General features: G+C 37.8%; 1 protein-coding gene across 3 annotated transcripts in view; it reads left to right on the top strand.

The window, feature by feature from the left end:
- ZDHHC14 (zinc finger, DHHC-type containing 14) overlaps nt 1–22,333 on the top strand; it is a 111,741-nt gene that overhangs the window by 77,993 nt on the left and 11,415 nt on the right. For all 3 annotated transcript variants that reach the window (XM_009710221.1, XM_009710220.1, XM_009710219.1), the window contains exons 4-7: nt 8,551–8,688; nt 12,822–12,870; nt 18,194–18,296; nt 20,080–20,189. In XM_009710221.1, coding sequence (XP_009708523.1) covers nt 8,551–8,688; nt 12,822–12,870; nt 18,194–18,296; nt 20,080–20,189 — 400 coding nt within the window. The remainder of the gene's footprint in view (nt 1–8,550; nt 8,689–12,821; nt 12,871–18,193; nt 18,297–20,079; nt 20,190–22,333) is intronic.

Here is a 22,333-nt window from a genome sequence, read left to right as displayed (position 1 = left end):
TGAATATTCTCACGCTCTCAGAAATTTTCAAAATAGGCCTTCCTGAATCCTGAGGGGTTATCCCTTTTTTTTCTTCAATAGCTCTTGATGGATCCTAGTTGACCTTCTTTGTACCTAATACAAACTTTTTGAGATGGGGAGCCAGGATGCCGGGAGTGCTGAAGGTGCATGTACCATACTAGCATTTTCTATCGATGTTTCTGTTTCCTGTAGGAGATAGGATTCCTCTCACTTGTAAGTCTGATTACTTTCCTACAGATCCTAAACATGAGACCTAGTGTCAAGATTTTGACAGAAGTTAGACAGAAAATATGCTATATTAGAAGCCAATAGACACCGCCTTTCTGGTTAAATCATTGCTTCTGTAAAGCACTTCTGCCAGGCAATTGTAGGAATTGTCTTTTGGTTTTGGTCTTTTCCGGACTACATTAATTTATTGTTTTGAAAGGACAATGTATAATGTACCCAGCAGAAATTGGATAAAATAATTGTTTTTAAAATTGTTTTTAAAAGTAGTTTCCCAGATTAGGCAGAAGTCTTGTAAATTTATTTTCTTAAAATGGGGAATTAATTATTAAGACACACGTAACATATAACACACACAACGTAAGACAAAGAGTGAGAATTACTAGTGTGTTCTGGGAGAAGCTCTTCCCTCTAGTCACTCCGGATACCACCATCTTCCAGCCTGGAGAACACAAATTACATCAAAAACAGGCTGAGGGGTGGCATTGTAACAGTTTGGATTTTATAACACTGACACTGTGTCTGAGAATAATTTTCCCAGGACTTTGTTGTCCTTTGTAATCAGTATGCACAAAGTCAGGACTTTGTTTTGCTTGGGTTTAATTCCATTCTGTAGCACTCCTCCTTCATCACCGTATTATCTCCCTTCTTGCTTTCGGTTCCTTTTTGTGACCTTTGCCTATTTCTTTCCTTACATTTCCTGCAGTGAAGAGAGTACAATTTTCACTTCATTTTGGGGCCTGATTTTTGAACCTGTTAAACCTTAGCTCCAGGTCTCTTGAAGTGACTTTTTAGCTGAACAGTTAAAACAACAAAGTTGGCTGCTATGTCCTTTCCTCCCCCCACCCCTTTTCTGGTATATTTTTTTCTCAGTTTTCACATGTGAGAAATGGCTTTAGCTGTTTTTATTTGTGGTACCTTTTTGGGGCACCCCAGAAGCTGCCAAACGGAGTGCACTTGTGTGTCACTTACAGAGGTGATTTATTATTTGTTTATGATTGTGCCATCTATATACTAGCTGTACTTTAGAAATTCAGGGAGCATGGCTTGTGTGTCATCCAAGAGTTTTTAAGTCTAAGCCAAAGCACTGGGAAATATGGCAGAAAGCCTCTTTAAAAAAGATAAGAGTATTATAGGTTACTTCAGAGAGAGGTTGCAGTTTATGTATTGGTCTGCATATGAAAAAAGTAGAGATGATTGTAATACCCAACAGTGTAAATGATGTAAACCTCGGATGTCAGCATAAAAATTAGAGATAAATTACAAGGAAAAAAAAAATCAGGAACCTAAGAAAATAAACAAATATTTAACATTTGGTGCAATAACAATTTGAAAGATGGTTGAGGAATTCAAAACCAGATACAAGGCAGCAACAGAAGTGTGTAAAAACTGTGCTTTCTTGTAGAAAAGAGAGGAACAAATCCATGAACTTTGTGGATGCTGATACCTGGTAAGGATACTACACTTCCCATAGGGACAAGCTGAGGTTTTTAACTCTCTTCCTCCACGGCTACATGTGTGTCTGGCACTTGTTTGGTTCCCAACATGTGAAGGTATTGTATTGACAAGAATAGGTAGGTAAGGAGAGGTTGGTACGCAGTGAGATCCTTCGCTGTGCACTCTTTGTACCTATCAAAGAACAGTCATTCCAAACTGCTGCTGCTGCCACCTTCGAAAATGTCACCATTACTGTGCATGCAGTCAAAGGGGTTTGTTGTATCGGAGGTAGCCGTGAAGTAAGCTATGTGACAATATAGTTTAAGTACTGTGAGCTATCCTAGGGCAATGACTGGATGTTTTCCTAATAAATAGACTGTTATTTTTGTTAAAAAAATTAAACACATTTGTTTTCTTTTTGTGAATAACATTAGTCTGCTGCTATTGAAGTTGATTAGCATGGAAAAAGTTTACATTGCAACTGATTTTCTTAAAAAACCCCACCCAAATATCTTACCTGTCTGGGACAGTATTGAAATGATTGTGAGAGTGAAATATTTGTTGAGTAGCCCTTGTGTTTCTGTTTCTAACAGACTTTGTTGTAGATATCCATGCCGATTATTAATTTATTTCATTAGTAGAGGCCCATCTTTCCCAATGTTACATTGCTGTTTCAGTTTGCATCACCTTGTAGAGATAAGTGTAGTGTCCAGAATGTAATCTGGAGTGAAACTTTGGTGAGTATTTCCCAAATCTAAACCTGAGGCTAGAAGGCTCTTTCTGTTCCATTTGGTTTTCTTGGGGTGTTTTGATTTGGGATCAGAGTACAAAAGTACTGAAACTCAGTGATTTAAAGGATCCATTGTGCGTTGTCCGTAACAGATGTTCTAAAAATCACATCAGCATGCATATAAATGTAACTTGCAAACGGTCTTTTGTTATTCACCATTTTTTTCATAGAAATTTCTACTCTGGTTTCATTCCACAAAAGTAACGGCAAAGGCATTGTCAGGGGAATGACTGTCACACAGGTGACTGTTGTGTGAGTTAAATTGACCCATGTATTTGATTGCTGTTGCCAATTAATGGCAAGTCCCATCAGTGTGTTTTTTAAATAGGAGTAAATAAACAATTTTCTGAGGAGTGATGAGTTCAGTCAATGGAACTGAACATCTGAGCTAAGGACAGTTTTTATGAATATGCTGTGAATATTGATACAAGATTTTTTTATTAATTACATTAAATTATCAGACATTCTGAACTAACTGTAAAGGATTTAATGCCACAGATATCTTTGCTTTTGTGCATGCGCACATGACTCTTAGCAGGCTGTTGGGATTGGACTGCTGTATCTTAGAAGAAAATAAATACTTTCTGTAATAAAATGTATTCCTTATATGGACTTTTAAAAAGCTCATTTGTTTTCCCAAACATTTTGAGAGCAAACAAATTCTGAAAGTACCATTTGTCGTACAAAATAGCAAGTCAAGAAGCCTGAATAGATGTGATCATATCATGACATCATAGTCCTACAAAAAGCTGTAATTGTCATCGTTATAAATATGTGCAGATGTGTCAGTATCTCTACATAATTGCTTAGTGTGCATCCATGACAATGGACTTTGTAGTCTTATGTTGTACTGCTGCTATGAAAAGTAATTCTGACTAATACTGGCCCAGTTGGTTGAGTTGTAATGTGATTTTTTTGACTGACAGAAGATTTGAATAGGGGGCTGTTGACTCTTCCTGGCCCTGGGATGCATGTTTGCATGTGATAAATAAAGATGGTAACATTTGGTGAATGTCTTAGGTTTGTGGGTTTGCCCTACGATGCTTTACTTGAATAGGATGGAAGAATTAGCAAGTGAATTCTAATGTGCTCATTGGAATCTCCTAGTAATGTGACCTAGATATTTTTGCACCTGCTAGACTTTTTATCTTTGAGACCTGCCTTCACTTTAAGCTTTAGAAAATGTATGTTGGTGTGCAGTGATCCGGTTGAGCAAAGGAAGAAGGAAGCAGTTCATAAATAATAATAAATGTTTCTGAGATCACAGTGTGAACAGATGAGAAAAGCTGCAAACTGAAAGGCCAAGCTGGCCTACAAATGTTCCACATAAAAATGCTTTTTTTGTGCCTTGTAAATTATAAAGCTTTTATTAAATGTTTTGAAAGAGGAAGCAAAGCATTTGGGTCATTTTGTACGTGGTTTCCTGGAGTGTAGTGATTGGAAAATGGAAGCGGAACATTTAAGGATTTAAGAGTACGTGCTGTGCTGCAGAAAAGTAGAGATTTCACTCTTTGGTTCTAAGCAGCAAGGAACGTGCTTTGGTGTGGCATCTGAAGGAAACCCTCTCCATCTATAAGACCATTGCCTATTAAAATGGGAAATGTTCTCAGTTTGGTTTTTATCTGGCATATCCAGCAGTTAATGTTTCTTACGCAACTTTTCAAATGTAAATGTTACAGGGAGCGTAAAAACTGAGAAATGTTTGAAGTGTGATGTAACTTGTATGTTCTTCTGTCATCCCGTTAGCATGCATTATGAGGTGAGTGTTAATGAGACCACTGAGTCATGCTGACCGCTTGCTGCTTCCAAAAGGGCAGTATCTGAACTTCATCCTCGCCCCCCCGCCCCCCTCCTGCAACTTGTGTGATTCTCTCCTTTGTGCCTGTTCACACAGCCCTTAGTAACACACAGCCATTGGTAAGTCAGTTTTTCCTCACTAAGCAATGAACAACAAAATTCCATTTTTTCTTTCCTGCCAGGTGAGGGAAGTGACCTGACTCATCAGCAGCTTAGGTAATGAAAGAAGGAAGGGGGCTGAAGTGGCAGGAAAGGCAGCATGCAACCATCTCCGTCACTGCTGCTAAGCTTTTAGATTGGCTCCATTATCTTGTGAAGCCTCACCCTTCGAATGTGGTTATGGGGGTGCTGGCTGTCTTCAGGAGTTATTATCCACATTCACAGTTGCTGATTCACTTGGGAAAGACTAGTAAAATAAAGTCAGTGTTGCAGGTTTGCTGACAGCTCTTGAGGTTCCTCTCTTCTTTGGTTTTCTGTGGTCCTACAGCACTATTTTTAGTCTCTATTTACCCATCTTCTCTTTTCATTGATACTTCACCTTGTAAACTATTCACACATTTTCTCAGTTTTTCTTGTTTGCTTTGGCTTTTGTTCTCAGACCATGAAGAATTAATCAAAACTGGATTTCTTCTGCAGTCCTGATAAGTGTTAACCTGTAGTAAGATTGGTGTTCCAGGTGAGCTGAATTAAACTTAACTGCTTCTGAAGGGGTCATTTCATCCCTTCTCTGGCAGTGTATTCTCACTGCTTCATGTGAGCTAGCTTTGGTGTTCATCTGGTGCTGTGATGGGCTGGTCTGGGGAGCCAGGCGACAGAAAATTAAGCAGAGTTTTAAGTTCATCTGGCTCCGTCAGCCAGCTCCCCATAGCATAAAAGGAACAGTGGGCTTGGCCTGAGGACGGAGAGCCATAAACACACAGGCAAGAGGTTCTTCAGAGGATTGCTGAAAGGGGAGAAGCTGGACCATCTGTTTCAGCAGTAGTTCTCCATTAGGTAGATAGGGCTGTAACGTGGTACCACATCCTGAAGGTAAACACCTGGCTGCTTTTGCTTAAAGTTGAGTGCGGGAGGATGATCTATCACAACTTTTCTATCCATGGGATGCTTCCATAGAGAAACTTTTCAGCCCTTGCAGCTTTTTTCCTCCCACATTAAGAGTCCTAATACGCTTTTTATTAACAAGAGTTTGTACTACCAATATTTTCATTGTCTTCATTTGCCTCAAATATTTTTTACATTAACCTTGTCACAATGTATGATCGAATACAGCAGCACATTAACTATACCCTATAAATTTAAACCAAGTCTATTATTCTTTATAGCAATCAGTCACATTTATATTTGCTGTGCATTTTAAGTTTAGAAGGGCTAGAATTCCCAGGGTTTTTTTTCTCAGGATCAGTAGTTATAAATTTCTCAGTGAAGGTAAATCTTAATTTTGCTGCCAACATTGTCCAAGCCAAGTAGAGGTGTCAGGCAGAGTTTCCTTTTCCAGATCATTGGGGGTTCAGTTTGCAGGCATCTGGAATGCCAGAGGTGGACCTTAAGATATTGTGTTATGCCTTCATTAATACTTATTAAGCCATGTCTTTTTGTAAGGAAGGAGAAACAGCTCTAGATTTAAGAGAGTTTATATTTCTTAGCAGCATTAGAAGTTTCTGCTTAGTATGTGTCTGTTCATTTTACCAGGGTTGGCTGTTTTCTCTTGCATTAACAAATAAGCAGCACAGCTCAAAAGCTGTAAGGCTATTATCTTTAACTTGTGTTTATATATTTGTGGTCTGCTGAGTAGAATAATCCCTTGCTTTTTAATATACTGTTTTGTGGCATAAAGCATAAATGTCACGTCCCTTTCTGTTTTATGACTGAGAAAAATGAGGCCCAGTTTATTCATTCATAACACTCATGTAAATCCTCTGATACTTCTCCTTTTTCATTAGAGCTGATTCAGATTTCACACTGTAACACTGTTTTTCATACCCAGTCTTTTCCGTCCATTTGTGCTTTACCAGCATTTTAGGTAGTTACTTCGCTTCACAAGGATTGGTAAGGTATTTATTGAGAAAGCAGAGTCTTCCAGTTTACCAAGAAAGTCTGAAAACAGAAATTGGAGAGGAGTGACAAGTAGGTTAAAAATATCAAGTTAGTCCTTAGTAAGGAATATGATTGTGTATGTATATGTATGTTTATAGATAGGAGGGCGTGTGTATGTGTGTGTTTTTATGTTTGTGTTTATCTGAATCTATCAGATGGATGTCTAGATACATCTAAATATTGTTTGATGGCTAGAAACTAGGCTTTGTGACAACATATTTTGTTGTTTCCTGCTGTGTCAGTGTAGAAAAGGATGAGTGTGTACATACAGAATTCATCTTCCAAGGACATGTCATGATTTAATTTTTTTTCTGAAGCAGTAGGGTACAAAAGTACCCTAGGATTATGCTCCTTAAAAAGCTCTGTAACTATTTTTCTTTGTGTTATTATTTGCTCATGTCTTGTATTAGGTACCCATTAAATGAAGTAAAGTCTTTATCAGAACATAAGGACTCATTCACGAGCACAAATGTAAAAATAAGCGCTGTTCAAATGCAATGTCAAGTTATTTTGGGAACACAACTGTATTGCACTGAACAAAGGTAGTATCATTTACCCTCTTAGATACCAGAGCGTTTAGTTCTTGGTATTCTTAGCAGTACTCATTAAATCAAAGTATTTCTGAAGCCTTATCCTAAAAAAGTTCAGTAACTTCACCTTGAATAGCCCCATTGGAATTTGAAACAGATTTGTGGCAGAAACATGTGGTCGAAACAGCTGTCACACAAAACCGTTTTAAAAAACCCTGAAAGTCTGGTGAACTCGGAAATCTGTTGTGCATGTTGTTTTGACTTTTTTTAAAATGAAGATAATACTTAAATACATCCTTCAAGGAAAACCTCTAATGTAGGTCTTTAACATAAAGTCGTAGCTAAAATAAACTGGTGTGCTTGGACAGATGTGCCTTTTTAACATAGGGCTTAAGGACTTCAAATTTATAGCTCGCCTTTCCTGTGGAATTACAAATAGTTTGATATTGTACGTCAATGGAGGCATAAAAGTCACAGAAAACAAAACAGGATTTGGACAAGGATCAGAGAGGGAGAGAGAGTCAGCATGGAAGCATCTGTCTTATGATCTTGGATTCGATTAAAAAATTTAAAATTCTGTCATTGTGTCAGTGTAATTTCTCCAAAGCAAAGTTAGGAAATGCCAGTTTGTTTCCTGACAGTCGCTCTGATTTCATTACCCGGCATACCAGGATGGGGAAGGGGGGGTCCAGGCTGCCTGGGGAGAAGCAGAGTGAACTGTTCCCTCTGCCGCTTGCCAGCACTGGGGCATTTCCCCCGCCTTGGGGACACTTGTTTCTGACCTGCCCTGGCCGTTTCTTGTCTCATGGGCGAGTTAATATCTCAGGGAAATAAAGGGACAAGGTTTGGTTTAGTAAAAAGAAGAGGGAGTCTATAGTGCAAAGGGTAACAGAGCATTGAGATGACATCTACCAATTTTCATACCATGTGATTTACAGAAAATTCCTGCAAGATTGAATAGATTATTAAAAAAACAAAAAACCAAAACCAAACCAAAAGAAGCATAAGCAGATTTCACAAGATGCTCTGATTTTTAACATTTGAAAACTGGTTTATGTGAATGATTTTGCAGTTTACAATGGTTTTGTATGGCAGTGTCAACTCCAAATGGAAAAATAGGTGGACTGGAATGGAGAATATTTTGAGTGGAGCAATAAAAGGAGATGGGAGGGTGTAAATATTTCATATACCATAATGGATGGATGAGATGATAGTAGACGTGAGTCAGAGGTATGATCATGACAGCTATACATAAAACAACATCAAAAACTCCAGTTTTTGGTAGAAGGGTCACTGGAAGAAAAAAAAAACAAACTTATTTTGAAAAAATAAAATACAGTTGCGTTGGCACCGCTCCATGTGATAGTGGAGAGATACATGCTTATTGGTCTGACTGCACAATTTATCACAATAATGCTGATAATTCAACAGGACCTCACCTCGGCCATGCTTTGATTTCTTTAAAAGCTGTAAAGTTTCATTAAAATACTCCTTTTTTTCTTTTCTATTTTTTCCTTTCTAAATAAGAATTTCTCTGTGGCTTATTTGCAAATGCCAGTTAAATCATGAGTTTTAATATAGAATTCAGAGAGCTTTTTTCAAATAGCATTTTATTAATTCTTTTCCATTTTTTTTTTCTTCTGCCTCTCATTTCAGAACGGTTTGATCACCACTGTCCCTGGGTAGGCAACTGTGTGGGGAAAAGAAACTACAGATTTTTTTATATGTTTATTTTATCTCTGTCCTTTCTGACAGTCTTTATATTTGCATTCGTTATCACCCACGTCATCCTTCGTAAGTATGCTGGTGAAATCAGATTACGTATGTAGCCATTTGCTTGAGTTTTTTATTTTTAAGTTAATCTTTTGATCATTCAGGGTTTGTTTATTTATTTGTTTATTTGCCTTTTCTCTGAAGCTTCACAATCCCCAGTGAGTCCCATTCTGGTCTATAAGCAGACCTTGGTCATGGTAGTCATTGATATAACACTGGCTTTGTCTTAATACGGTCTTAATTTCCTCAATTTCTTTGTCCTTTTATGGATGATAAATTGGAAAAGCAGCACACATACTGTATGTCTAAGTATACAGATAGCGTCATTTTCCCAAAGACCTTTTGTGTGCTTTTTTTTTTAACTCTAAGCAGGAGTCACTTGCCATCCAAACAAAGCAGGTAAATTACTAGGAAATAGATTGGAGCTATTTTACACTTTTTGTTGTTTGCTGTTTAGTTTTACATCTTTCTCTACCCTATTTTTAACACAAGTTACTTTCATTTGCATAGACATTCTGAGAATAACCAAATCATAGTGGAGTGAATCAAATAAGCTATAGGAAGATAAATATTCATGAGTTTGATTTTTATTTGTGTTCTGGATTGGGTTTGAAGTTAAGACTCTTTTGGGTACTGTCTCTTTTTTTTTTCCACACCCCTAATAAATTTTGTTAGCTCCTATATGATGATGATGATCTAATTTATGGTGATAGGTTATATGGCTTGTTTTTAAACACCTTTTGTATGTTGTGGGGGTTTCTTAACCCACTATCACTAGGAAGCTTAAGAGTGTTCTATCTTTTCACTAATTCTATAGGATATTGCCTTGAGGAGTGTTTGTTTAATCATTTTGGAAATGTGATATTTTTATTTTTTTGTATTCCATATTACAATGGAAACCTAATAGAACTAATAATTTCAATTTATAATGCGTTTATGAAGCTAACTTGATAATGGCAATATTTAGAGAATGTTTTACTGAAAATTATGCCAGTTTGTACTCAATTTCCTAAATTGCTTACAGTGTGCAGGAAAAATTTGTATTTTAAAAAGCAGAACTCCTCTTATTTGTGCTTCACAAAAGAAGGATGTGAGCACTGAGCGGCTCTCCTGTAGCTCGGAAATCTAGCACATAGGCTAGAACTAGGGGCACCTAATTTTGAGGGAGTCTGGATTGACACATTCTTCTCACAGCCAGATACATCATTTCTAATACCAGTTGAAAGAGCAGAGATAAGATGTACATATTGTTTTAAAACAGAGAAGTAATTGTTGGGAAGAGGACACTTTTCATTAATACTTAAATTGTTGATATTGGAGTCTGGATTGACACATTCTTCTCACAGCCAGATACATCATTTCTAATACCAGTTGAAAGAGCAGAGATAAGATGTACATATTGTTTTAAAACAGAGAAGTAATTGTTGGGAAGAGGACACTTCATTAATACTTAAATCGTTGATATTTATTTGGGCATATGTGAGTATATACATATGTACCTTTTACATTTAAGAAGGAGGAAACATGGATTTTTTTCTGTCATCTTACTTTGCTAGAATTCAGTAGTTGAAAATGTTACCAGTCCAACAATGTAGAGCTACTTTTGAAGCTAGCCTACCTGTATTTCACAAAGACTACAGTGCTTTTTTTCTTTCGTTTTCAGCATATGAATTACCAATATTATGCCAATATTTCATGTTCTGTATGTCAAGTAGATTTATCCAGTGGATTTTAACTTTACAGTGTCCATAACTAATTCTAAGTATGAATCAGACAAAGAGCAGAGAAATTAATTGTGCCTCTGTGTGGTTGAGAAGCACTTTAGCATTGTGTAGGTATTACAGATAATGTATAGTAAATGTTAAATGCTGAATTGTCTAAGTATATCAGCTGTAAAATATTCTTTCTATGGAGTTTTATCTGCCTTGGGTAGGACAGGAAAAACCTCCTTAGTTCTAAAGATTGATTGGTCCTCAAAGGCAATGGGAGCAGGTATGAATTGTGATTAGTTCCTCAATGTTTATTTGCTACATTTGAGCTTCAATCCCAGCTTTCAAATTTATCTATCATCTTGACTGTGTCCAAAAAAAGAGCTCTTTATGACTAAGGTTTTCTTATCATATCAATCACTCCACTCTGTGCCTACCACGCTTCTAGAAGTCTTCATATCTACCTTTCTAATAGTTACCACTCAACCATTTTTGTTCTGTTTTGCAACCCTGCAGTGCTTCAGCTGATGCTAAGCAGTAAGCAGGTTTCTCGGTTACTTAATCTGAACCTTTGCACTTGGCATAGACTGCTTTGTGTTAGCATGTCTGAATAAAGTCTCAGTTTTTAGACCTGGGGCTATGATCTTCCTGCAGTGTTTCAAAGACATCCATATGTATTTCCGTAAGTCCTGGCAAAGTTCTTGATTCTAGAGGAAGTCCTGCTGACTTAGTCAAATCCTGGTCTTAGCTTTTCTGAAGACAATCCTAGCAGGATTACCTTCAGCAGCACTTTATTCTAGATATCCTTTGTTAGACTGAATGCCTCCAGACAATATTCTTTTAGGAAGGGACTGAGGGATATTTATAGCAACTTGTAGGCATTGATTTTTTTTTAAAGAAAAATCCTCTTTAGTTTATCCTAATAGGGAAGTTCTTTCTCCGACCCTGGTGATTACATAGGAAACTTGTTGGTTTTTTTAATGTCTCTTGATTTAGACAAATTTTGAAATTTGTATCATGTTTTAATCCATCTTGCGAGCTGGCATTTTTATAATTTTTGGTGGGCTTAAGTGGTGATGAGATACGAGATACATCTTAACTTTTCTGTGGCCTTCTGAGGCACCCATGGGAAATTTGCCTTTTCCCACATTAAGAATAAGTGCACGTAATATCATTGAAGATAATAAAATGAATTTGTAAATCAGATACTTTAAAGGTCTTGCAAGGTTTCCTTCCATCTCCCCGAGCTTAACACCTTTTCAGTAGTGGTGTCTGCCTTCACAGTTACTCAGCTCTGTTTGAGGCATCAGTATCTCAACTGTTTGTTGCAGTGAGGAACCTTCCCCTTCTGATGTATTGGGAACTGCTTGGAAGAGTGTGACCAGCGGTAGGGAATAAAGATCACACCTACCTGCTCCCATTGCCATTAAGGATCCTAAAAATAGTAAGAAGGTAGGGGAAGTTCCATTAGTCTTGTGCCTTGAGTCTAAGAACCAGTTATGAGAGTCTGAAAAGGCTCAGAAGTAGAAGGTAAGTAACTCTCCTTTTTTAATGGCAAACAGTAAAATTGACCAGGCAGGCCTAGAGAATATATATATGTGTATTCACACACAAATATATATTTGTCTTTTTTGTTTTAAAGACAAGATTCTTCTCTCTTCATACAAATCTTCAAATGGATGTAGCTAAGGGCAAAATTTTTCCTGTGAATTGCAACCTTATGCATTTAAATCATTTAAGTTGTACAGTAAAATGCAAACTATGTACCTATAGCTATGTGATACTGAGTCAGTTTCTACAAACTAATTCACTTGTTGCAATCAGCAAATTGTCAAATTACCCTTTTGGGTTAATATCTCATGGTTGTGGAACCCAAATAGATGCTTTTACATCTCTAGTTCATTGGATCATGCTGCTCTTGAGCTCTTCAGCTAGTAGATATTCTCCTATTTGCCGAGAGGCAACAAGCACCTATTAGAAAAACCTTCTGTGCAGGTGCAGTAGGAGCAGGATTACAGTCCAGGGAACTTTGGCTGCTTCCAGAACAAAGGAGAGAAAGTTGAGAATCTGGGCTTATAGAATAAATCTTTGAAGTTAAAAAGTTACTTTGAAAAACAGTATTTCAAAATAGAAAAGTAGCTTATAATGTTTGTTTCCATAATAGGTCTGAGAAGAACAGGGATAATCAGAAATCTTGTTCATGGGAAAGTATGCGTGCATTAATTTGGTATGACTGAAAAAATAGCCTAAACACGTTAGACCTGATAATTTACCCAAGGCTTTTTTCTGATGTTGCTGCTGAGAAACATATTCTCAGATTCATATTAGTAAATCTGTTCTATGATTATTTAGTTATCTTCAAATATTAATTGTGTTAACTATGGTGAAAACAACCTCTAGTCCAATTTCTTACTCAGCTGGTAATTTTGGGTTCTGTTTCTACAGGTTCTCAACAAACAGGGTTCCTCAATGCCCTGAAGGACAGTCCTGCAAGATATCCTTTCACTGAAACAAATTATAGATCTTGTTGCAAAATAACATCCGAGATGTATTTTTGTTTGTTTTCTCGCTGTTGTTGTATACGTGCATTTGGGACCTTATCAGTTAATGATTTCATCACTTCTTGCACAATAGGATTTCTAGCCACATGTTGGAGGTAGGAAAGAGACTATAGCCTGCGGTGGTTTTTGTTCTTCATCTTTTGCAGAGTAATACTCTTGGCAAAGATCTGTAGTTTCCGTGTGTGATGGAAATATGCTCCATACATTTGTGATTGAATTCATAACTATATCTCACCCTATACCACGCCGTGATTTCATTTAAAATATTCAATAATTCTTCTGCTTTTACAACAGAAAGTATCCAAAATGGCTGATTCCTGCCAGGATAAAAAAAGTAGATTATGGAACAACTGAAAACATAAGCTGTCCCTGAAGAGTTCAATTCCTGAAAGCATTCTTATGTTGATTTACTGTTTGTTTGTTTTTTTTTTTTAGAGAAGTCATTCTGAAGTAGCAACTTCTGTTAAGTTACTTAAAAGTATACACGTGCATACACAGGGACTGCTATTGTTGTTCACCCTGGAGAAGAGAAGACTCTGGGGGGATCTCGTTGTGGTCTTTCAATATATAAAGAGGGCTCATAAGAAAGTGTACTGGTTTTGGCTGGCATAGAATTAACTTTCTTCCTAGTAACTGGTACAGTGCTGTATTTTTTGGATTCAGTGTGAGATTACTGTTGATAACGCACTGATGTTTTAGTTGTTGCTAAGTAGTGCTTACTCTAAGTCAAGGGCTTCTCAGTTTCCCATGCTCTGCTGACAAGGAGGGGCACAAGAAGCTGGGAGGGAGCACAGCCAGGACAGCTGACCCGAACCAGCCCAAGGGATATGCCATACCATAGAACGGCACGGCCATGACAGAAACTGAGGGGAGGTGGCCAGGGGCGGCCGATCGCTGCTTGGGGACGGGCTGGGCATCGGTCAGGGGGTGGTGAGCAATTGTATTGTGCATCTCTTGTTTGGTTTTTTCCTTGAGTTTTATTCTTCTCTCTCTCTGTTATCTTTCTTTTTGTTACTGTTGTTGTTGTTGTTGTTGTTGTTGTTTACTTCAGTTACTAAACTGTTCTTACCTCAACCCACAGGCTTTACCTTCCCCATCCCTCTGTTGGGGGCTGGGGCAGGGAGAAGTGAGCGAGCAGCTGCATGGTGCTTAGTTGCCGGCTGAGGTTAAACCATGACAGAAAGCCATAGAGAAACTTTTTACCAGGGCCTGTAGTGATAGGACAAGGGGCAATGGCTTTAAACTGGAAGAGGGAAGATTTAGATGAGATATTAAGGAAGAAATTCTTGACTGTGAGGGTGGTGAGGCAGTGGCAGAGGTTGCCCAGAGCAGCTGGGGCTGGCCCCCCCCCCGGAGGGTTTGAGTGGATGGGGCTGTGAGCAACCTGGTCTGGTGGGAGGTGTCCCTGCCCATGGCAGGGGGTTGGAACTGGGTCAGCTTTAAGGGCCCTTCCAACCCGACCATTCTGTGATTCTATTCTATAAATACTCCATGTTCTTTTTACCACTTCATGGGAGCTTTCTGTATATTTTCTACTCAATGAGAATGGAAAAGTCTCCTCCTGTCTGAAAGCAGCTACCATAATGGAAAAATGGGAAGCTGACATAACTACTGTTTAGTTTCTTCCTTACATTTCTGTATAGACTGTAACCTTCCCACTCCTTATGTATATGTTTTGAATGGCTTGTGTCTGAATAAACAGTTTGCATCTCTCGCAAAGATACTATAAAAATAATTCTTTCTCGTACTTGTGCCGAGGAAAAGTCTCTTGTCCGTTGTGCCTTGCACAGTTTGCTGTTTTCCACAGAGGAGTAGGAAGAAAAAACTCTTACTCTGTCATTTGTAGTTGTGCATAAGGACAGACGTCTCTTGCCCGGTAGTTTTTCCAAGTGTCAAATTCTCCAAATTCTGCAGATACAATTTTTTGTGTGCGTGTTCATCAGGTAGAGTCACTGAGCTGTAAACTCCCTTTTTAAACAAAACCGCTGTACAGATTTTTTTTTTTTGTAAAAATAGTTTTACAAAGCACAAATGAACTGTTCTAAATAGCACAACAATAGCTTCCAATTAAAACAATTACAATCACTTCTTACAAAAGGTTATTTTTTCTAACTATATTTTCAAACTGAGAATAGCTTTCGGTTGTCCTTAAGTGAAGAGGTAATAGATTATGCATTTGAGGATCCTTGTACAGGAACAGGCTGCTTATTCATAATTTGTATTCAGAGATGTGCTGCTTGGAAAGGCTCAGTAGCACATCTTGTAGAAATAGCCTGGTTTGATGGTGATATGTTGGACAATTTAATAGCTAGGTTACAATTCCCAACCGGAAAAAATTAAATTGTCCAAATAGTATTGGGAATGCTGCTTTGGAGCAAGCCAGTCAATTCAGGCACAGAGACCATTGCCACTTCTGTCTTGCTAATAACCCTGTGTAGACACCAAGGGAATGTTATACCATATTATGCTAGTAAGTTATATTTTATGTTGAGAATATATTGCTTTTTTGTGTTTGGTTTTTAATTGATGGACTCGTGTTTAATTAATGGAGTCATGTTAATCTAACATAAACCACCCCTGCTCTTCTAGAGATCTTTTGGGATCTTGGTGTGGGTAACTGAAAGAAGTCTTTTCCTTGGGGAAAGAAGTCCCTTTCAGAGGGAAACTGAAAGAGGTCTTGAACTGCAAGGAATTCCTTTTTTCTGTCAGTAGGAATTACTGTGTGGAGGGAGAAACGCACTTTTCAGGACCGTCTTCAGTGTAGTCATGGCAAGGAACATCCTATTAGTGGTGTGCTCAGCCATCTGATGAGGCTGCGGAGTGCCCCTTCTCCCTCCCTCCCCTTTTCTGACCTGATGACTCTTCCTCTTAGTCTTGGTGCGTAGATTGTACCCAACAGTGCTCGTCTACAACCTTCCTTATTATATTTCTACCCTCTCAAAGCCTGGTTTGTATTGTGTGTTATGTTTTGGGGCCTTTTCCTCCTTTTACACCTTTCTGATCCCCCGCTAACAGCAGTCTTATTTCTTTATCCATTCTCCCTCATTCTTCTTGTTTTACCTGTGGCTCTTGTACAGTCAACCGAGACCGAGTTCCTATCTTGTGTTCGTTTGACTCCACATAGTTTGGGGAGGAGATGAGAGGGAGAGGGTAGCGAACATGCTGCTCCACAATGCGCTTTGGTCATCCTGCTGCTTTTGGAGCAGATTTGCTCAGCATGCAAATGGATCTTTTCTGACTTTTAAACCACGCTGAGTGAAGTAGGTTCTAGGGGAAGTTATACAGACAATTCAGGCATTGCCCAATTCATGAGGTGAGAGCAGACCTGCAATACAGAACTCGTCACTATTAACTAATACTAGGATTATTTATTGCAAATACTTCTGTCCATCCATGCATTTTCCAGTCTGTATCTCTGTATAATGGTGAGGAGCTGTCATATTTCTCTTCTATTGATAGATTCTGATAAGGATGTTTTTGTATTTTTTAAAGCTGTGTCCTTGTTCTGTAATATTTTGAGTTGATGTTGTCTTGGAAACTGACTTCACTAAAGGTTGATATGTGGTTAATATACAGATTATTTTTATCCTATTCTTTTCCATTTTCTTGTTCATACTGATTTATTGTATCTGTTTTTCTAGGAACCAAAGCCTTTTCTGCTGTTGATTCATGTTCCCTAAATAAAATTTACTATTGAAGTGTTGCAGAAAATAACATTCTCAAAGCAGATGTATTCTGAGTTCATGGCTATTGTGTGTAAATAAAAATATATAAAAATAAAAAACTATGACAAGAAGCCTTCTATAGCAAGTTGCTCTTTATGCTTGAGTATATAAAGTTTAGAAGTGACTTTATTGTCTTCTTGCTGAGATGATGACTCCTTTATACAGAAAGGAATGATATAACCTGTAGTAAGTAAGCAACACTGAGTGCTGACTGACTTTCCTGGTATACCAGTCTCACTTTTAAAGCCTGGTTACTTCTTTATGGCATTTGGGTTATGCAGTTTATAAGGAGTGAGAACAGAGGTAGTTTAAAAATCATATGCACACCTTCACTACCCTCTTGGAGGTCTGTGTGTACCTGTGCTGCTCCCTACAACATGCAGGTGAGAAGGCATCCCATGGGCTCACATAGGTGTACCTCAGGTGCAAGTCCCTATAAGTTCCACCCCATACTGGCAGTCTGCTGTCTGGATGCAGGCTACTAACAGCGTTTGAGAGGGAGAGTGCTCTGTCTGGGCTAGGCAGATGCCAGTAGAGTGACTTGTGGCTGTACCAAACCAAACCTTGACTGCTGTGGTCCCACTTTAAGTTCTCTTCTGCCATTTTTTGTGATTTTCTTACAATCTGGGCTGATGCCTCCTTCAAAAAGTCATCTTGTCATTCCTCAGCTACTGTTTAATAGCAGCACAGCAAGTTGGGACTTGATGATCTTCCTCTAACATGGTAAATTTTGGGCAAGTGCTGCTGAGTTGTGAGTATTCAACCCCACCCCAACTATCTATGCTCGCAGGCTTGACAGGAGTTGTTATCCAGGCCATTTGCCAAGCCTGGGCCATTCGGACACCCCCACTGTTGTAATGTAGAATATATCCAGTTATTAGAGGGACCTGAGAGAGTGAGTGGACTTCATCTTTACTTGGACTAGTGCACTTTGATGCTAGTGTTAAGATCCCTATCAGCATCTTAACTTCAGTAACAGAAGGAAGACTGCTAGCAGAGTCTAGCAGTTAGAACATACGACTGAGATGCAGTTTACTCATTTGTTGTTGCTATATGTATGAGCACAGATCTAGAACTCTTAATCCTGGCTCAGGACTCCCATTGTGCACTAAATATTAGTACAAAAATATCTATTCAGTCTTTGCTATTTGGCTAGCCTTGGGTTACGTCTCTTGTGTTTGATCTTCCCCTCACCCCATCAGAACTGTTATTTACTGTTACTGATCAATTTACCTGTCTTAATACAAGTGTGATGAATTTTAACACTTATTAGTAGTTTCTAGCCTTTTTCAATCTGCAGACCCTTAAATATTTGCTGGTGTAGATGCTGTTCAGTGGCCTGTACACTGAAGCCTACTGACAATAGACTTGCTTTTCTGACTTGAATTTTGGTGACCCCTTTGAAGTACCCCAAAGATCTCAAGGGACTTGTGGTCTATAAATTAACTACCCTGAATTTTGTGATTATAACTACTTGTTATTGGATATAATTTTTTTTCCATTTACATATATTTCCTTGACTCTCAATTACTGTGCTGGAAGCTGTGGTGTGTTTTTTCTCAGTATGGTCCATTGTTGGCCTCTCAGGTTTTCACACGTATTTGATCAGCTCCAATCAAACAACAAATGAAGATGTAAGTTCATAGTGTATTTCTGCATATATGTTTCTAAATAGTAATGAGGAGGTTTTTCTCTTGTTATTCTTGAAAAGTCATACCCGCCTGCATAATTTTGTGAATGCCTCAGTAGGAAAGAAGGACGTAACCTGGTCATGCTTGATTCAAAATATCAGAAGAGATCTTTTGGGCTATATTTGTTGTGGCTTGCAGATGTGCTGGTTACATAGTGTGTCCATTATGATTTACACTCACAGGACCTGTATCTTGAAATAGGAAAATATAGAAAAGAGGAGACAAAGAAACAAGTATATTTTATACAGTAGGAAATTAATAAATAATTTTCAGTGTCTTTTTTTCACTGGGAGTCTTAAATATTCTTTGACTCAAAAATTGCTTGCTGTAAAAATTGCAATGTGTGTTGTATTCTCAAAACAAACATTTCATCCTTTTATTTTATTTTTCCTTTGAAATTTCTTTGCCAGTGTGAAGTCTAAAACCTCTGGCAAGGAGTATATCATTGATTTCAAGGTCAACTTTCTAATTTCTACAGTTGTCCTATTTTGCACATAGGTTTCCATGGTTTTGGTGTAGAATTATGCTTAAATGTGTGTGGAGGCTTCGTGTGTCCTCCTCTAAGTAAAAGAAGAAATACAAAATGGATGAAAGGAGGAAATAAAAATAGCTAGGTAGCTAATGGTATAGAAAGCTTGTTGGAATTTAGCAAGTAATCTGACAAATTACTGCGAGTTTAAATTATTTTATCGTAGCTTTCTGTTGTACCTTTTTTTCATCGATATCTGGCAAATACAAATGTAGCATCTTTGGGACTGTCAAACACATATTTTGTTTAAGGTCACAGTTAAAATTATAAATTTTACAATAAATACCAATCAAGCAGAAAAAAAAAACAAAACCACAACTTACCAAGCAGGTTCAGAATGAATTGTGCCTTGGCATCAAGTATCCGAGCAAGTAGCCTAACTTTGAAGAAATCTGCCTCGGTAGTGAGACAGATGAGATACTCTGGTATTCCTTGGTTATTAGGTTTAGGCCAATATTGTCTCTCTAGATGGACCCAGCATGCTTCCACTATCCCCCATGCCCTCTAATAAATGTCTCTCTTGGATTGTTGAAAGTGAGATAGCAGGGAACTACAGTACTGTAACATGTCTGAATTTCAAGTAAACTGTTCAGTAATTTCACTTAAAGCGTACATTTCCGGTTGAATACAGTAAGACATTTTACTTGGCCTCTCAAGTATCTCACAAACAAAAAAGCAAGACTGTCTAAAAGAAAACGTAATACGCGCTAAAAGGCAGTAATGACTGCAGTTGCTTCAAAATATTTTAGGGCCATTTGTGAACTTTAGGGAAGATAATGTTGTATGCTATTGCGCAGCTTGAACTTACCCAAGAGTATGGAAAAGAAGTGCTGTGTTGCTGGCTTTGATGATATGTTGCAATTGAACCTCTTCTGTAGAACATGCCGTAATATTTGTAAAATTAAGCTTAGACCGTTATGTTTAGATGCTGAAATTCCTACTCTGAGTGTATCGATCCTTTGAGATTTTGGGTTGTCTAAATCTACGGAGGTAAAGCATGTGCTTGCTTGTAAGATTTTTAGGATCCAGCCTTTCATAACAGCCCACAGCTCTAAGCTGTTTGGAAAGTGTGATCATGGGTTTTCTCTGGTCTGCCTCTGATGTAAGTAGTATGTTGCTGCTTTGGTAACCCTTAATTTGTTTCAGCCATTTTCTGTATTGTATTATGTGTGATGCATCTCATTCATATCTCTTCAGATTAAAGGATCATGGTCAAATAAAAGAGGTAAAGAAAACTATAATCCATACAGTTATGGCAACATCTTTACTAATTGCTGTGCTGCACTCTGTGGGCCCCTCTCTCCAAGGTAAGAGTATCAAAAGTATTGTTAATATAGATGAAGCCACATGATTATTGATGAAAAAAAATGTTCTTTATGATTGCTTGAGTTTACTCAACAAAAACAAAGTTTTGGTTTACTGTCCATTAGAAGCTTCAATTAATTTTTTTCTTCAGTAGTAAAGAGATAAGTTGGTAAATTGTGGTTAAACTAAGTTTAGTGATCAGATCCTCTAAAATACATTTAAGGTTGACATCTGAAATGAAAATAAACCTGTTTATCTGTTTGAACTTTTACCACTGCACTTAACTTCTAGCGGTAGAAGATTTCTAGTAGCTAGCTGTTGCATGATAGGCAATTTGAAAGTTTATTAAACTGTTACATGTCTAACAAATGTGACGTGAGTTTAGGAGAGTTTAAGAACCTTAATTCTACAACTAGCTTGATAATAGCTCATTTTTGTCTTTTCACTCTGAACCGTTTTATTTAAATGTAATTTTTCTTTATTTATACTACTGTTAACATATATACATTAGCTGAATTTGGTCTTACAGCAAAGCAATTCCAGAGAAAGGATGATGGATTAATTTTTGCTGCATACATTTTCACTTTTGAAATCCGAAATATTTGTATATCTAAGGTTGCAGATGGCTTTTCAGCTGGAACAAAATATAATACAGAGCTAAGACTAGAGAAATAAAACTGGCAGCTGGAAAGACTTAACTCTCTTCTTATTCCAGTGCTCAGTGGTTAGGTAGTTCGTGTTCTACATGTAGAGTAGAGGACCAGCTCTTCTGTAGAGTTTGGCTGAGATCTTGCAGGTTATTTTTGTGGCATACTCATCGGTTGAAGCTGGTTTGCTTTGCCTGGAATTAACGTAGTTATGAATCAGAACTGTCGAGAAGAAAGTAAATGACTTTATAGTCCAGTGGCTAAGGTGTTTCATTGGAAGTGGGATTTCTGTCTTTGCTGTTACGAATATCAGAGGTGGTTCTTCTATGAGCAGCTGAAGGTCCACAGGAGAGACTGCCATCATTTCCTAAGGAGGAGACCACTGAGTTAAGATTTCCACGTACTGGGTTAACACTGTAGTCCTGTGGTGAGAGAGAGTAACCCTGGCTCTGCTTCCTGCCTATATGGATGGTGCCTGAAGCCAACCTTTTAATTCTGCCATTTTGCTTTTCTTAAAAGTATGTGACATAAAAACTCAATGCCATGCTTCAAATTCTTTTGTTTGACTCCAGATGGAAATCTTTATCAAAACTACATCATGTTTCTCAGTATTTGAAATAGCATCTTAGGCTGATGCAAGTAACAGCACACAGTTAGACCAGACTGGCATTGGCTCCTGTGTTTTAACAGAGTTTGCACATTTTTTCCTAAATTCCATGTAGCAGCATAACTTATTTAGATGCTGAAGTGTATGTAGAGTTTCTGCAGGGAGATATTTTGTGACCAATGGTAAAAATTTGCTGACTCTAAAATGCAAATTACAACCTTGCCTTTTTTGACTTTTAATATCAGCTGTGTCCCAAATCACTAAATATTAATTTTTTCCTTAAATTCTCGTTATGTGGTTTAGCAGCAATTACAGCTTAAAATTAAAAATGTTCAAGTGCCTTTGAGAATGGAATGCAGAGTAAGAAAGGATCTGTAAATAATCCAAACTTTTCTCACTTCTGTTAAAGATCATGTTTCTTGTTTTTAAACCTATGCTAGTGAATTCAGAATGCATTTTATGTGTCCTCAACAGTAACTTTCAAGTCTTAATTTTGAATTATTTCAGATCTTAATTTCAAATCTTAATTTGATCCATAGCTGTCAGCGCATAGGTCTAACTAGTGTTCTGATACAATAAATCATATAACTTTTTTAAGCATCTGATTTTTGAAGGAGTGCTTTCCACATGGCAGATTGTAATCTCAGGTGGATTTCTAAGTGTTTTGAATGTACATAAAAACCTGTTCCACAGACCTTCATGAGGAAAGCTTAAACTGGTCTCGAAGTGGTGGAGGCCTCATCAACTTTTGAGAGGGGAAACGCCTTGGATTTTTCTGTGCATCCTGTTCTTACCTTTTAAAATGAAAGCCATCTTGACCTTAGTGAATTTAGAGATCCCATAAATCAGCAAATAAAACTAGTTCCGTGCTGACTTTAGCTCTCAGGTGGTT

The sequence above is a fragment of the Cariama cristata genome, unplaced genomic scaffold (assembly GCF_000690535.1).
Source record: "Cariama cristata isolate BGI_N322 unplaced genomic scaffold, ASM69053v1 scaffold4901, whole genome shotgun sequence".
NCBI lineage: Eukaryota > Metazoa > Chordata > Aves > Cariamiformes > Cariamidae > Cariama > Cariama cristata.
Note: the sequence above shows the minus strand (reverse complement) of the source record. Positions and strands in the feature narration are given on the sequence as shown.